We start from the raw sequence: 14475 nt of genomic DNA, 5'->3' as shown, positions 1-14475 counted from the left end.
TTAAGCTGCATACAAAATCATTTATTGTACAAATGTAAAATCGCAACCTTTCCGAACTTTCCTTATTGTTGAATTTTCAACAGGATAAAGATAAAACCAAAACATAAATTGATCCACATCCACAGATAAGGACTCTTTCACCTTCACTAACAAAAATCTGTTACATCAATTATCTTTTTCGGCAAGAAATGTCTTATCACCTTTACGGTGGTCTGGACCCAAGGACCCCCCCCCCCCCCCCCCCACACACACACACACACACACACACACACACACACACACTTTTATATTGATTTAGTAGAAGCATCGCCCTGCCCATAAGATAAGGAACATTTTAATTGTTTTTCTCCTTAATCTATTTATGTGAGCGCTCCAGAGGCAATAAGACGTGTCCCATGATCATAGTATTTTATTGTTACCTGAAGACTACTTTTTTCTCTCTAAAAGTGTAAAATGAGACGAGCGACAGAATTTTACTCAGGCGTATGAATGGGTGTCTCTGTGGGTCCTCGAGCAGCAGCCGTCGCTGTTTGTTGAGCTTGTGAATTTGTTGATGTGAATGGACAACGTTGTTTGTCTATATACTGTTTTATTGATTTTATTAAACGGATAACAGTACAAGTAGTGCGATAATGGAGTGTTTTTGTTTTGAAACTGACTAGCAAATATGTATTTTAACCCCTCACACACCAGTCTTTGGAGCGACATTAACTGAAACATGCAGATTTTAGTGTACAGTATATGATGGCAGTGATTTTGTCTGCGTTGGAACAAGCGGTTTAATCCAGCGCACATTGTGGGTAGTGTGTGGATGCGTTTTAGCTGGAAATATAGATATTTTATCAGGATGACCTCGAGTACAGGTAGTCTGATCTCCGCACGCAGCTCATGGCTGTGCTCATCACAGATCCAGCTGTCGGATATTCTCACCATAACTCTAGAGAACAGACCCAACGATGACTGCAGGGTTGACCACGACAGGTGAGTCCGTTTCATTGGCTGCTGGTGGCTTGTAGAATGTACCTCTGAAAGCAATTATAGTACAGTTATTAAAATTACAATTTTCTTCTTTGAGTTTAACTGTAAACCTCTGTTGTGCAGCATTTTATTGTTATTATTTTATTTATTTTTTTGCCAAAATTTTCATGTGATTAAAAGATTTCATAAATTAATGTTTATGCCTTCATTTGATTACCACCGTTTTTAATGATACATTTGTGTATCATCAGAAAAATTAAAACAAACTACATGATTTTTTTAAAGGGCCCTATTATTGTGAAAAATAAAAAGTAATAAATTAAGTAAAAGTTTTACAAATCAAACTGATTTCATGTTTTTCTCCATTGAAATGGAATTCAGAAAACATCAAATGGAAAATCTGGGGGAAATAAAAAGGACTTTGAGATAGCATATTTCATAGGGCCCTAAATTTTTTTTTTTTTTTTTTACTTTTAGTGTTAAATTGTATGTTTTATATTTTCAATTAATTATATATGCTTTTTTATCGCTAACATTTAATTTAACCATTAAATCGAGATCCAGAAAAATTAAAACAGAAAAAAATGTAAATGATAAAATTGAATTTGGAAAAAAATACAATGGATTTCTAAGGGTCCTAGTAGAAATAGAAAGTTCTGTCATGAAACTCTAAATGGCACAGGTCCTTAACTCAATCTCCTTGCAATCTCATCATTCTCTATAGGGCACAGCTGATTGGTTCCTGCTGTATCAGTAGTCAATGAGCTTGCTTCTCAAACTTAAAATACTTGGTCAGCATTTACTGTAACAGTTGCAGCGTGTTTTCAGAAACCCTCCTCCTTCCCCAGCTCCACCTGTATAGATCTGCAACGGGTAAATCATGCACGCTATATTGTACAGCAGCAGAATGTCTTACTTGCTCACAGCTGCGTGTCGTGTATGTATTGGCAGTAGGAAGTCCTGTACTTGCTCTGCAGCAGCAGCAGAAATAACCACCACCAGCAGCAGCAGCAGCAGCAATAAAAGGCAGCGGCAGCAGTGTAGCAGATCTATTCTGCCAAGACCAAACATATCAGCATTGTCATACCCATTACCATGCCAAACACTGAGCTGTCATGACAGAAATGAACTAAATGGTTGTACTTTCAAATCCCACAAGACATTAACTGAAAGATACTACTTTCAGTTAATGTCTGATACTTAATACTTAATATTACCTAATATTAATAAGATATTGATTTCACAATAAGATAATCTTTATTTATTTTTATAAATGCAAAAAAAATCTGATTATGAAGTATCAGGTGACTCGCAATTCATATATTTGCACATTAATTTTCCCCAGGTGTAAAGGTGTCTGTCTGGAGAGAGCTGAGGAGGGCTCGCCATGTGTCGTCACACTTCTGTGTTCACTCAGCTCTTCAGCTGTGATCAGCAGTCTTCAGCTTGTCAGTGAAGCCCGCACTATTGAAGTGTACTCACTGTCTGGAGAATACTGTGGCACCTGCCGCGGAGAGGAAGTACAAACATCACACAATGATGGGTATTTTTTATTTTATTTAAAAAAAATGATACTCGTCGTTTTAAGAGAGGTACTATAGGCGAAAAAATATCTTGGTTGGATTAAAAAGGTGCCATCTTTAAACCCATCTCCATGTCACTTTCAGATCCTCGCTTCTCGCTATCTCTGAAAAGCCAAGCCAATGTTGATTCTCGTTTTATCACGAGCTCTGTCGCGTTCTCTTTTTGGCAGCAGACTCTCCTCTGCTCTTTTTTTTTTTTAAAAACGGGTGTTTCCGCGGAGGTTTGAGATGTAGCTGCTCCTTTTCAACCTTTCTCGCTCACTGTGACAACTAACCTATGCCACTCCCACACCATACACGCATCAAAGCAGCCGCAGCAACTTTCCTTTATTTATGGATATGACGAGACAGTCACAGGCTAACATATAAACACTTTTAGTATTAGTAGGCTAACCGTAGTGAATCAGGGTAAAAACACAATTTAGTTTTGAACAAAATAAAGTTACATAGTGTGCATTTAACAATTTTCAATTCTACTATGCTTTACTTTACAGTACTTTAACTTTTTAGAAGAAAAACCCAAATAAAATTTAATACATTAAATAGTTTTTTAATTGTATTTCAATCTTCACCTGTACATTGGCACAGTCTAACGTCTCCCAGATGCTGTTTTTGTGACCAGTACAGTACATGTAACACATGTAACAAGGACACTGTAAAACAAAGTGTTTCTAATAAAGCGTAACCAACAATAAAATGTAGTATTAAAGATTGTTGAATGACCTTTTGACAAACTTGAATGACATTACAAATATAATGTATAACAAATAACATAATTGAGTTGTAGATCATATATAAAAAAAACAAATGTTTTCAATCTTATTCGAAATAAAATAAATGTTTGCTGATGCCAATCAAACAAATGAATAAATATTTTGATATTTTATGAGATCTATATTACTTTTTATGTAATATGCATATTTAATTAGTTTGTGAATGAATTCACGTTGGAAGGCAAGGCAAGTTTATTTATATAGCACATTTCATACACAATGGCAATTCAAAGTGCTTTACATAAAAGAAATTAAAATAATAAAAAGAAATAAGAATAATTAAAACAGTTTAGAAAAATAAAAAAATAAAATACAGTACAGTACAAACAGTCGGACGAACATTGGCACAGTGCTCATTCAGTAAATGCATAGCTAAACAGATGTGTTTTGAGTCTAGATTTGAATGTGACTACAGTAGGAGCACATCTGATCTCTTCTGGAAGCTGGTTCCAGCTGCGGCTGGCATAGTAGCTAAAAGCAGATTCACCATGCTTTGAGTGAACCCTTGGTATTTCTAGCTGATATGATCCTAGTGATCTGAGTGATCTGTTGGGTTTATATTCAGTGAGCATATCTGCAATGTATTGAGGTCCTAGGCCATTGAATGATTTATATACCAGTAATAATACTTTAAAGGGGGGGTGAAATGCTCATTTTCACTCAATCTCCTGTTAATCTTGAGTACCTATAGAGTAATATTGCATCCTTCATATCTCCAAAAAGTCTTTTGTTTTATTATATTTTTAATTGATAGATTGGCTGTACCGAGTCTTTCCGGAAAAAAACGAGCGGCTGGGGGCGGGCCGTGTGGGCGAAGCTAAAGCTGTGCTAACGCGCCGAGCTAACAACACACAGAGACATTTGTTCAACAGTTTTACTCACCGTTCCAACGCACGACCGCGAACCTTTATCATTGTGACTGCTCTATCCTTAAGCATTAGACGATCTGCAAATCCATCGATCTGGGCTTTGTTTATAAAACAATCATCGTCGAAATGCAGGGAACAACAGTCTATCACAACTCCGTTTATGCTCAGGAAAACAAACTCCATCCACTGGTGCCTTAACGCCGGGTTCTTTGGGAATCTGTGCAGGGTTGTCTTGCCCTGGCAACCAAAAACACACTTCTTTGGTGACATTGGCTTCCCAAAAGCTGGGCAGGGCGCTTTGATGGCGAACTGCTTTCACTCTCTTGCTCTGTTTTACGAGTGCGCGCGCGCCCGCGTCCTTCCGGAGAAGTGCCCTTAGAACCCATATAAGGAAATTCCGCCCTCTCTTACGTAAGACAGAGCCATACTCGAAAAAAACTTTCCGAAACTTGTGACAAACCGGAAGGACAATTTTTGGAACAAAAATACTCCTTCAAACATACAACTTAACTTTTGAAACTTTGACCATGTTTAGCATGGGAATCCAACTCTTTAACACAGTAGCGTAGCCAGGAATCACAATGTGGGTGGGCCCAGAGAAAATCAGGTGGGCACAGCCTAAAATGCATCTGTTATCAAAATAGGCCAACACAACTACACCTGCTTGAATACACCACAGTTTAATCAGAGCACAAGCATGTAAGTCATCATAAGCAGTGTTAATAAAGAACAGAACGATAAGAACAGCATTTCCACTGCGCGCGGCCAGGCCACACCACACACACACGCGCATCTGACAGATGCGAAACAACATCATCAAATCAGCAGCAGGACAGTAGTGGACAGTGTGTAAAAACCAAAAACAATGCTTGGTCATAGTCTGGCTCAGCGGCCACATAAACCACGTTATATAAACAACATTGACTAGGCAACTACATAAACGTAGATTGGCTTACTTTTGATGACTAGCTTATAACAGGAGACAACGGGGCTGGGGGTCGCACACAGTTTTAAATTCGAACACATTATTCTCTGAGTGTACACACACCGGCGGTGTCTGTCCGCTGCGCCCAGCAACGGCTCAGGACCTTGTTCAAAATCTTGCCGCGTCACAGAGCGCTATTTACATAGTTTTATATTAAATTTACATTTATTTGTCTCAAATCGTAGTTAATGAATCTGACTTCACCCTGGGCTGCAATATACGTTTAGTTTTATATTCATGTACAGAAATCAGCTGCTTGAATTAAATTTGCTGACATTATCGGATTTTCAGGTGAGAGTTGTCCTAGACGCGGCGCTGCGCGTCCAGTGTGCGACCCCCTTAAGAGTTGAACACTGCAATGATTTCGTTATAGTCCAACGATTCAGTCAATTCTCCTGAACATCTGCATTATCTTCCTCCTGTGGTGGCTGGTGGCCGTGGTCTTTTTGACACAAACTTGTTGCTCTGTTTCATTTTAGTTTAACATAACGTTCCTTAGCTAAACTTCAGTGTCCCTCTGTGAAATGTGCTCGTCGTTGTGAAGGGGGGATGGGCTGTTCGCAATCATCCGAGTCTGCGCGCTACGCGGGCATTTCGTCATCACCATGACAACCAAACAAGAATCAAGAAACATTAAGATTTATTTTTATAGGTCAAAATTGTTAATTCGCAACATAATTTCCTAGGCTACCTTGTGAGGCCACTGAGTGACTAGATGGGTCTGACTGACAGGTGGGTGGGCCCAGGCCCACCCAGGCCCACCCGTAGCTACGCGAGTGCTTTAACAGTGTAAAAAACTCAGTATGCATGAAACAGTAATTCACCCCCCCTTTAAAATCAATCCTAAATTTAACTGGGAGCCAGTGTAAAGACCTGAGGACTGGTGTGATATGTTCATATTTTCTGGTTCTGCTCAGAATCCTGGCGGCAGCATTCTGTATGAGCTGTAACTGTCTTATGGTCTTTTTGGGAAGGCCAGTGAGGAGTCCATTACAGTAATCCACCCTGCTGGTGATGAAAGCATGCACAAGTTTCTCTAAGTCTTGTCTGGAAACAAAGCATCTAATTCTTGCAATATTTTTCAGATGATAGTATGCTGATTTAGTTATTGCTTTGACATGACTACTGAAACTAAGGTCTGACTCTAGTGTCACACCAAGATTCCTGACTTGATGTTTAGTTGTTTGACCCCTAGAGTGAAGGTATGACCCCTTGACCCCTAGCGTGAAGGTATGCGTTCACCTTGAGAACTTCATCTTTGTTTACAAATGCAATGACTTCAGTTTTGTCTATGTTTAACTGAAGAAAGTTTTGACACATCCAACTTTTGACTTCGTCAATGCATTGGCACAGGGAGTCAATGGGGCTGTAATCGTTAGGCGATAGGGCTAAGTAAATCTGTGTGTCGTCTGCATAGCTGTGGTAAGCAATTTGGTTCTTTCTCATTATTTGGCTCATTGGGAGCATATACAGGTTGAACAGGAGTGGCGCAAGAATTGAGCCTTGAGGGACTCCGCATGTCATGGATGTCCACTCAGACTTATGGTCACCTATACTCACATAATAACCTCTCCCATCTAAGTATGACCTGAACCATTTTAGGACTATCCCAGAAAGCCCCACCCAGTTTTCCAGCCTGTCAAGAAGTATGTTATGATCGACAGTGTCAAATGCAGCACTGAGGTCGAGTAGTACCAGCACTGATAGTTTGCCTGAATCAGTATTTAAGCGAATATCGTTTATTATCTTTGAGCGCTGTCTCTGTGCTGTGGTGCGGTCGGAAACCAGATTGAAAATTGTCAAAGTATCCATTCGAGCTTAAGAATTTGTTCAGCTGATTGAAGACAACTTTTTCAATGATCTTGCCTATGAAAGGAAGATTTGAGATCGGCCTATAGTTGCTTAATATGGTCTTATCCAGAAGGCAATAAGGCAATATTGGAAAGGCAATATACCAATGTCAATACTATTATTTTTTATTATTAATAATAATTGTAATAATAATTTAAAATGAACAATATTTTGAATAAATACAGATAAAACTAAATGTCTGTGCTGTACTTCATTTTGAACTTTACAGATTCAGCTCAGTTTATTGTGGAATTATTGAAGTAGTCATATTTATTATAGAATATTTGGTACACTTTACTTAAAGCCTGTATGTATAATTCATTATAAAAGTATTCTTTACCTTATAATGCATTTTATGGTCTCATGAATAATTGTAACCACAGTTATAATACATTATAATAAGTACAGTGAGGAAAATAAGTATTTGAACACCCTGCTATTTTGCAAGTTCTCCCACTTAGAAATCATGGAGGGGTCTGAAATTGTCATCGTAGGTGCATGTCCACTGTGAGAGACATAATCTAAAAAAAAAAATCCAGAAATCACAATGTATGATTTTTTAACTATTTATTTGTGTGATACAGCTGCAAATAAGTATTTGAACACCTGAGAAAATCAATGTTAATATTTGGTACAGTAGCCTTTGTTTGCAATTACAGAGGTCAAACGTTTCCTGTAGTTTTTCACCAGGTTTGCACACACTGCAGGAGGGATTTTGGCCCACTCCTCCACACAGATCTTCTCTAGATCAGTCAGGTTTCTGGGCTGTCGCTGAGAAACACGGAGTTTGAGCTCCCTCCAAAGATTCTCTATTGGGTTTAGGTCTGGAGACTGGCTAGGCCACGCCATAACCTTGATATACTTCTTACAGAGCCACTCCTTGGTTATCCTGGCTGTGTGCTTCGGGTCATTAAGACCCAGCCTCGACCCATCTTCAATGCTCTAACTGAGGGAAGGAGGTTGTTCCCCAAAATCTCGCAATACATGGCCCCGGTCATCTTCTCCTTAATACAGTGCAGTCGCCCTGTCCCATGTGCAGAAACCCCCCCCCCCCCCCCCAAAGCATGATGCTACCACCCCCATGCTTCACAGTAGGGATGGTGTTCTTGGGATGGTACTCATCATTCTTCTTCCTCCAAACACGTTTAGTGGAATTATGACCAAAAAGTTCTATTTTGGTCTCATCTGACCACATGACTTTCTCCCATGATCATCCAAATGGTCATTGGCAAACTTAAGACGGGCCTTGACATGTGCTGGTTTAAGCAGGGGAACCTTCCGTGCCATGCATGATTTCAAACCATGACGTCTTAGTGTATTACCAACAGTAACCTTGGAAACGGTGGTCCCAGCTCTTTTCAGGTCATTGACCAGCTCCTCCCGTGTAGTTCTGGGCTGATTTCTCACCTTTCTTAGGATCATTGGGACCCCACGAGGTGAGATCTTGCATGGAGCCCCTTTCCGAGGGAGATTGACAGTCATGTTTAGCTTCTTCCATTTTCTAATGATTGCTCCAACAGTGGACCTTTTTTCACCAAGCTGCAATTTCTCCGTAGCCCTTTCCAGCCTTGTGGAGGTGTACAATTTTGTCTCTAGTGTCTTTGGACAGCTCTTTGGTCTTGGCCATGTTAGTAGTTGGATTCTTACTGATTGTATGGGGTGGACAGGTGTCTTTATGCAGCTAACGACCTCAAACAGGTGCATCTAATTTAGGATAATAAATGGAGTGGAGGTGGACATTTTAAAGGCAGACTAACAGGTCTTTGAGGGTCAGAATTCTAGCTGATAGACAGGTGTTCAAATACTTATTTGCAGCTGTACCATACAAATAAATAGTTAAAAAATCATATATTGTGATTTCTGGATTTTTTTTTTTAGATTATGTCTCTCACAGTGGACATGCACCTACGATGACAATTTTTAGACCCCTCCATGATTTCCAAGTGGGAGAACTTGCAAAATAGCAGGGTGTTCAAATACTTATTTTCCTCACTGTATCTATTCATTGAACACACCTTTAGAAAGTATTATTCATTAAAACACGTGACAAACAACCAATTTCAGATGTAGCAAGGAATCTGAACATATTACAATGTATTTTAACTTTGGTTACAATTATTTATGAAAAAACATATAATGCATTCAAATATACATTATGAATACCATATTATTCATAAAGTGTTAGAGAATATTTTAAAAGACCTGCTGATTGTTCTGTTCTCTGTCAGTTCTGAAGATGAGAGGCATTTCTATAGGAATCATCTGGTGCTGGAAAGCCCTGCTGCTTCCTGTGAGGTGAAGGTAAGGAAAGCTGGATATAACATCACAAACACACAAACTGATGTCTGTTGTCTCAGCATCACGTGTGCTGTCTCCGTATAGCTGCTCTCTCTTGGTGGCCGCTCTTCTGTGGCTATCACCCATGTGGGTGTTGGAATGGAGACGCTCAAGGACAGGCAAGGTGGCCCGAGTGTAGACCCAGGCATCGACCTTCAGCGTGTGCAGACTATGATGGAGGAGATGGGCACCACCCTTTCTCCAGGAGCACAGAACCTCATGGAGCTGGTGCAGTGCCAGCAAAAGGTCTGGATCCAGCCTCTCTTATTACAGCATGTTCACCACACCTCTGGTCCCTTTATCATGGTTGATATATCACATACTGTGCTAATGAATCTCACTTCTGTTAATTATAAATATATCATAGATCGATAAGGACCAAGCCTATCCCACCTGTTAAATGAGTTGATAGATTAAAATGGTTAGTGTTTTTATACAGTGATGTGAAAAAGTGTTTGCCCCCTTGGTAAATATGATCAAATATGGCTTTAAAAAATAATTCTCCATTTTTAATCCTTTTGATATTTTATTTAAAAAATGTGCACAAATCTAACTTTTGTGGGGGGAAAATCACTTTATGAAATAAATGTTTTTCTCCAAAACACGTTGGGAACAATTGTTTGCCCCCTTTTATTAAATACTTTTTGCAACCTCTTTTTTCCAAGATAACAGCTCTGAGTTTTCTCCTATAATGCCTGATGAGTTTGGAGAACACCTGACAAGAGATCAGAGACCATTCCTCCATACAGAATCTCTCCATCCTGTTCTCCGTTATAAGATTTCTAGCACAGGCTGTCAGGTTTAGATTTTTTATCTGTTGGTATTTGATCGAATCCGTGATGCCATGTATCTGAACAAGATGTCAAGGACCTCTGGCAGAAAATTAGGCCCACAGCATTAAAGATACAGCAGAGTATTTCATTTTACACATGGGCTACTTTTTTATCCCTGTGTGCACCAAACCCATCTTAAGTGTTTGCTGCCAAAAAAAGCTAATGTTTTTGTCTCATCAAAGGTTAGATTTTTGCACATTTTTTAAAATAAAATATCAAAAGGATAAAAAATGCAGATTTATCTTTTACAGCCATATTTGATCATATTTACCAAGGGGGCAAACACTTTTTCACACCACTGTATGGGTTGTATAAAACATTGTGGTTTGTATAAGACATCTTGTGTCTGTAAGCAGCCAGTCCTAGCACTTAGAGACTTCATAGAAATGCACTAAAAATCACCCATAACAACTTCAGCAGTGACCAAGCATTGTGGTGGTGAGGTTTGCATGGGCAAGTCCTGTTCCTTCTCCCATTTCTGCTGTTCAGCAAATTTTGCCCCTTTGGCATAAATCATTTCTTGTAGGCGTTTCTTGTAACAGTGTGTCTGACATCATTAAATCGACATTTTTTGCCCACTTCTTCTTATAAAAAAAGCTTCAGCTATTTGGTGTTTAGAGGGCTGTCTTGTATGTGGTTATGATCTTGGCTTTATTTAGTTTACTTTCTATATTCCTGTAAAATATTACAATTTAAAATAACTGTTTTCTATTTAAATATATTGTAAAATGTCATTTATTTCTGTGATCAAAGCTGAATTTTCAGCATCATTGCTCACATGATCCTTCAGAAATCATTCTAATATGCTGATTTGCTGCTCAATAGTCTTTGCTACTTAATAATAATTTTGTGGAAACCGTGATCATTTTATTCAGGATTCTTTGATAAATAACTATTCTTTGATAAATAACTATGAAATATAAATCTTTTGTAAAATTAAAAATGTCTTTAGTGTCTCTTTTGATCAATTGAATGTGTCATTGCTGAATAAAAGTATTAATTTCTATTTTTTTTTGTCTTACTGATACCTAGTGTATCAGTTTCCACAAAAAATTTAAAAGAAAACATTTATTTTAAATTGTAATATTTCACAATATTACTGTTATTTATATTTTATATGTCTGTATTTTCATCAAATAAATGCAGCTTTGGTGAGCATGAGAGAATAGTAAAAGTATTGTTTTTAATTTGATGTGTAAAATTTATTATATTTCACAAATTTCCTGTCAAATTCTGTATGGTGTTTTTAGTTTTAGAATTTTATCAGCTTAATGCATATTTGGTCACCTTCTTTTTTAAACTTGTAAATTCTCAAAATTATTTTTTTGGAGAATAGTTTATTTGAAAAAAAAATAAAAAAAACTAGCCAGTACACAGCTTCATCACAACTGAACAATCACTCTTTGTCTGTGTGCAGAATAAGTCCGACATGCTGAATGGTTTCATCCCTCTGCTCATGGGAGGTGGAGCTTTGGGCTGTTTGTCAAGAGGAGGTGGGGATTCTGATGCCACAGGGGCGGAGTCAGTCCCACACCCACCGTCTGGCCTCCAGCAGCTTCTGTCCACCAGCAACCAGATGCCCGGTGCCATGTCTGCCCTCCTGAGCTCTGAAACCGGCACGATAAACCCAGACCTGCTTCCAATGCTGCAGAGCGTATGCGGTCAGGTCACGCAGCTCCGACTGGAGGAAGCCACATCTCCAGAGAGAAAGAAGAATGGAGAACGGTAAGTGTGAGTCATGTGTGGTTTTCAATAAACAGAGGTTCAACTACCACAGTCTTTGAAGCCACTCAAATGTTTGGTTGTGGTAACCAGCTCATCGTGATAACAGTCTGAGTACTAATATGAATAATAGCACCGATAAACACATGAGGTTTTATTACTTTTATTACTAGGATAAAGCAGAAGTTGAGGCTACAATTCACACGGGCTCACCAAAATTGGACAATAGATTGGAAAAACATTTTCTGCTCTGAGGAGTCTTGATTTTTGCTGCGATTTTGGCGTAAACAACATGATTGCCTTGTATCAATGGGTCAGGCTGCTGGTGGTGTAATAATGTGGAGGATATATTCTTAGCAAACTTTGGACCCCTAAGTACCAATTGAGCATCTTTTAAACACCACAGCCTACCTGAGTATTGTTTGCTGAACGTGTCCATCCCTTTATGACCACATTGTACTACTCTTCTGATGGCTACTTCCAGCTGGATAATCCGCCATGCCACAAAGCTCAAATCATCTCAAACTGGTTTCTTGAACGTAATGAGTTCACTACTCAAATATCTACCTGTCTACAGTCACCAGATCTCAATCCACTAGAGAACCTTTGGGATGTGGCGGAATGGGAGATTTGCATCATGGATGCCAACAAATCTGCAGCAACTATATGTTGCCGTCATTTCAATATGGACCAAAATCGCAGGAATTTTTCCTGCACATTTTTGAGTTTATGCCATGAAGAATAAAGGCAGTTTTGTGTGTGTGTGTGTGTGTGTGTGTGTGTGCTACATCATAATTATATGATGAGGATGAAATGCTTGCTTTGCTAATCAGCAAGATTACTCAAAAGTGTAACCTGGGCCCAGATGTTCAAAAGAAAAAAAAAGACTGGAATTACTGCCGACTCATTTTGGCAGTTCAGAACTTTATTTATCTTGCACTTTGATCTTTAAACTTTCACGAACAGCTACATTACACATATCTGAAATATCTGGATATCTGAAAAAGCATAATAGGGACACTTCATTCTGATGTATTTAATGTTTCCTTTAGTTTGTCCACTCACCGTATATATCTTCTTCTTTTTCTTGTATTACAGGGAGGGTCATATGTGCTGTGGAGGCTTTGAGAAGATTCTGGAGACAGTTGTAGAGAAGAGAATGGATGAGATGGAGAGAAGATTAAAGGAACATCTGGACCTGCGTCTGGATGCTCTTCAGCAGAGACTGGAGGTCACGCTTCAGCAGGCGCTCGCTCATAAACAACACCAGTAAACAACACAAGAGAACCTGAACTTCGCCTTGAGCTTTTGCTTCAATGACACGCATAATATTCTATAAAGGGATATTTAAGCAGAATTCATGTCAACTATCCCTTTATAACAAAAATGGTTTAACATTTTTCTTTTGCCAGCAGTCTCTACTGCTTTGCATGGAAATGTTTTCCAGTTTAAACAGCAATCGCTGGTCTTCAAGAGTCCCTCGGAAGAGACTGTACTGATTGGTTTGTGCAGTAATTAACAACTTGTGGAGTCGGTTCACTAACTTGAGTCCACAAACAGTATCAGGTGATTTTCACAAATACTTGAACTGTTCTTAACACTGTTGATACTATGTATAAATTATTTTATCCAAAAGATACTATACTCATGCTGCTACAATAACTTTTTTCCGATATTCTGACTATTATACCATAAGCTGCATATTTTCATTTGGTTCAAATGTTAACAGTTTATTCACAAACAATGGTTGCACTGACAGTGTCAAGTAAAGAGTATTTTTCACTGTAAATTATGTTGATATGTTTATAATGTTCATACTAGAGAACTAAGGACAAAAAAGAACAACATTAAAATGCCGTTTATACTAAGAATACTGTTGCACTGTTATATATCTGATGAACTCATGAACTTCTTATCAAATAACACTTTCATGCCATATTAATGGAACCTGCTTGGTTCATTATTACAGGTTTTTTTTTTTTTTTCTTTCTTTTCAAAACAGTCTGGGCTAAACTGTGGAGTATTTAGCATTGCTTTGGCACAAAATGCATTCAGTGACTGCATCTTTCAAATGACATTCATTTCTCACTCAGACACAAACAGCACCAAAACTCTGTGCACTTTCAGGCTACTTTGCACGTTTACATACTCTTTGCAAAAGTGTGAAAGGTAACATAATACAAAACTGAATAAGACAAAGCCCTTTTCACATTTCTGCATTAAAACCATTCAGTACACTTGCCCTCTAGACTTCTAGTATGAATGTGTTACTATAAACTAGTTTTGCATATTGAGTGATGAATTGGGAGCAAGTCCCACAAACTTTTGAACCCAGAGCTTTCCTTGAATGGAAAATCCTATAATCCCAAAAACTCCTATTCAAGTTCTTCTTGCATTTCTCATTCACCTAGTCTTTTCTCAGTGGTACGTGAGCTTTTAGTTGTCTCATATCCTGCATTGCGGACAACCATGTCTACCTTCTCCACAACCCTCTCATGCATCCTATGAACATGAACTTGTGCTATTCTTGGCAGTCACCCATCT

General features: G+C 38.6%; 1 protein-coding gene across 1 annotated transcript; it reads left to right on the top strand.

Annotated features, from left to right (window-relative positions):
• The first annotated feature begins 246 nt into the window (after nucleotides 1–246).
• Nucleotides 247–13834, top strand: cUnh10orf88 (chromosome Un C10orf88 homolog). The gene is made up of 6 exons (XM_081392211.1): nucleotides 247–981; nucleotides 2324–2521; nucleotides 9268–9340; nucleotides 9422–9622; nucleotides 11627–11934; nucleotides 13030–13834. The coding sequence occupies exons 1-6, from the start codon at nucleotides 812–814 to the stop codon at nucleotides 13202–13204; spliced, it is 1125 nt and encodes a 374-aa protein (XP_081248337.1). The 5' UTR covers nucleotides 247–811; the 3' UTR covers nucleotides 13205–13834.
• Nucleotides 13835–14475: the final 641 nt, after the last annotated feature.

The sequence above is a fragment of the Scardinius erythrophthalmus genome, assembly GCF_964197995.2.
Source record: "Scardinius erythrophthalmus genome assembly, chromosome: 18".
Taxonomy (NCBI): domain Eukaryota; kingdom Metazoa; phylum Chordata; class Actinopteri; order Cypriniformes; family Leuciscidae; genus Scardinius; species Scardinius erythrophthalmus.
Note: the sequence above shows the minus strand (reverse complement) of the source record. Positions and strands in the feature narration are given on the sequence as shown.

Bases quoted from the DNA above. Each gene is read 5' to 3' on its own strand.
- cUnh10orf88 (XM_081392211.1), top strand. From the start codon at position 812: ATGCGTTTTAGCTGGAAATATAGATATTTTATCAGGATGACCTCGAGT. The intron at 9,341-9,421 runs GTAAGGAAAGCT...GTCTCCGTATAG, and splicing joins CTGCTTCCTGTGAGGTGAAG to CTGCTCTCTCTTGGTGGCCG. The intron at 9,623-11,626 runs GTCTGGATCCAG...GTCTGTGTGCAG, and splicing joins TGGTGCAGTGCCAGCAAAAG to AATAAGTCCGACATGCTGAA.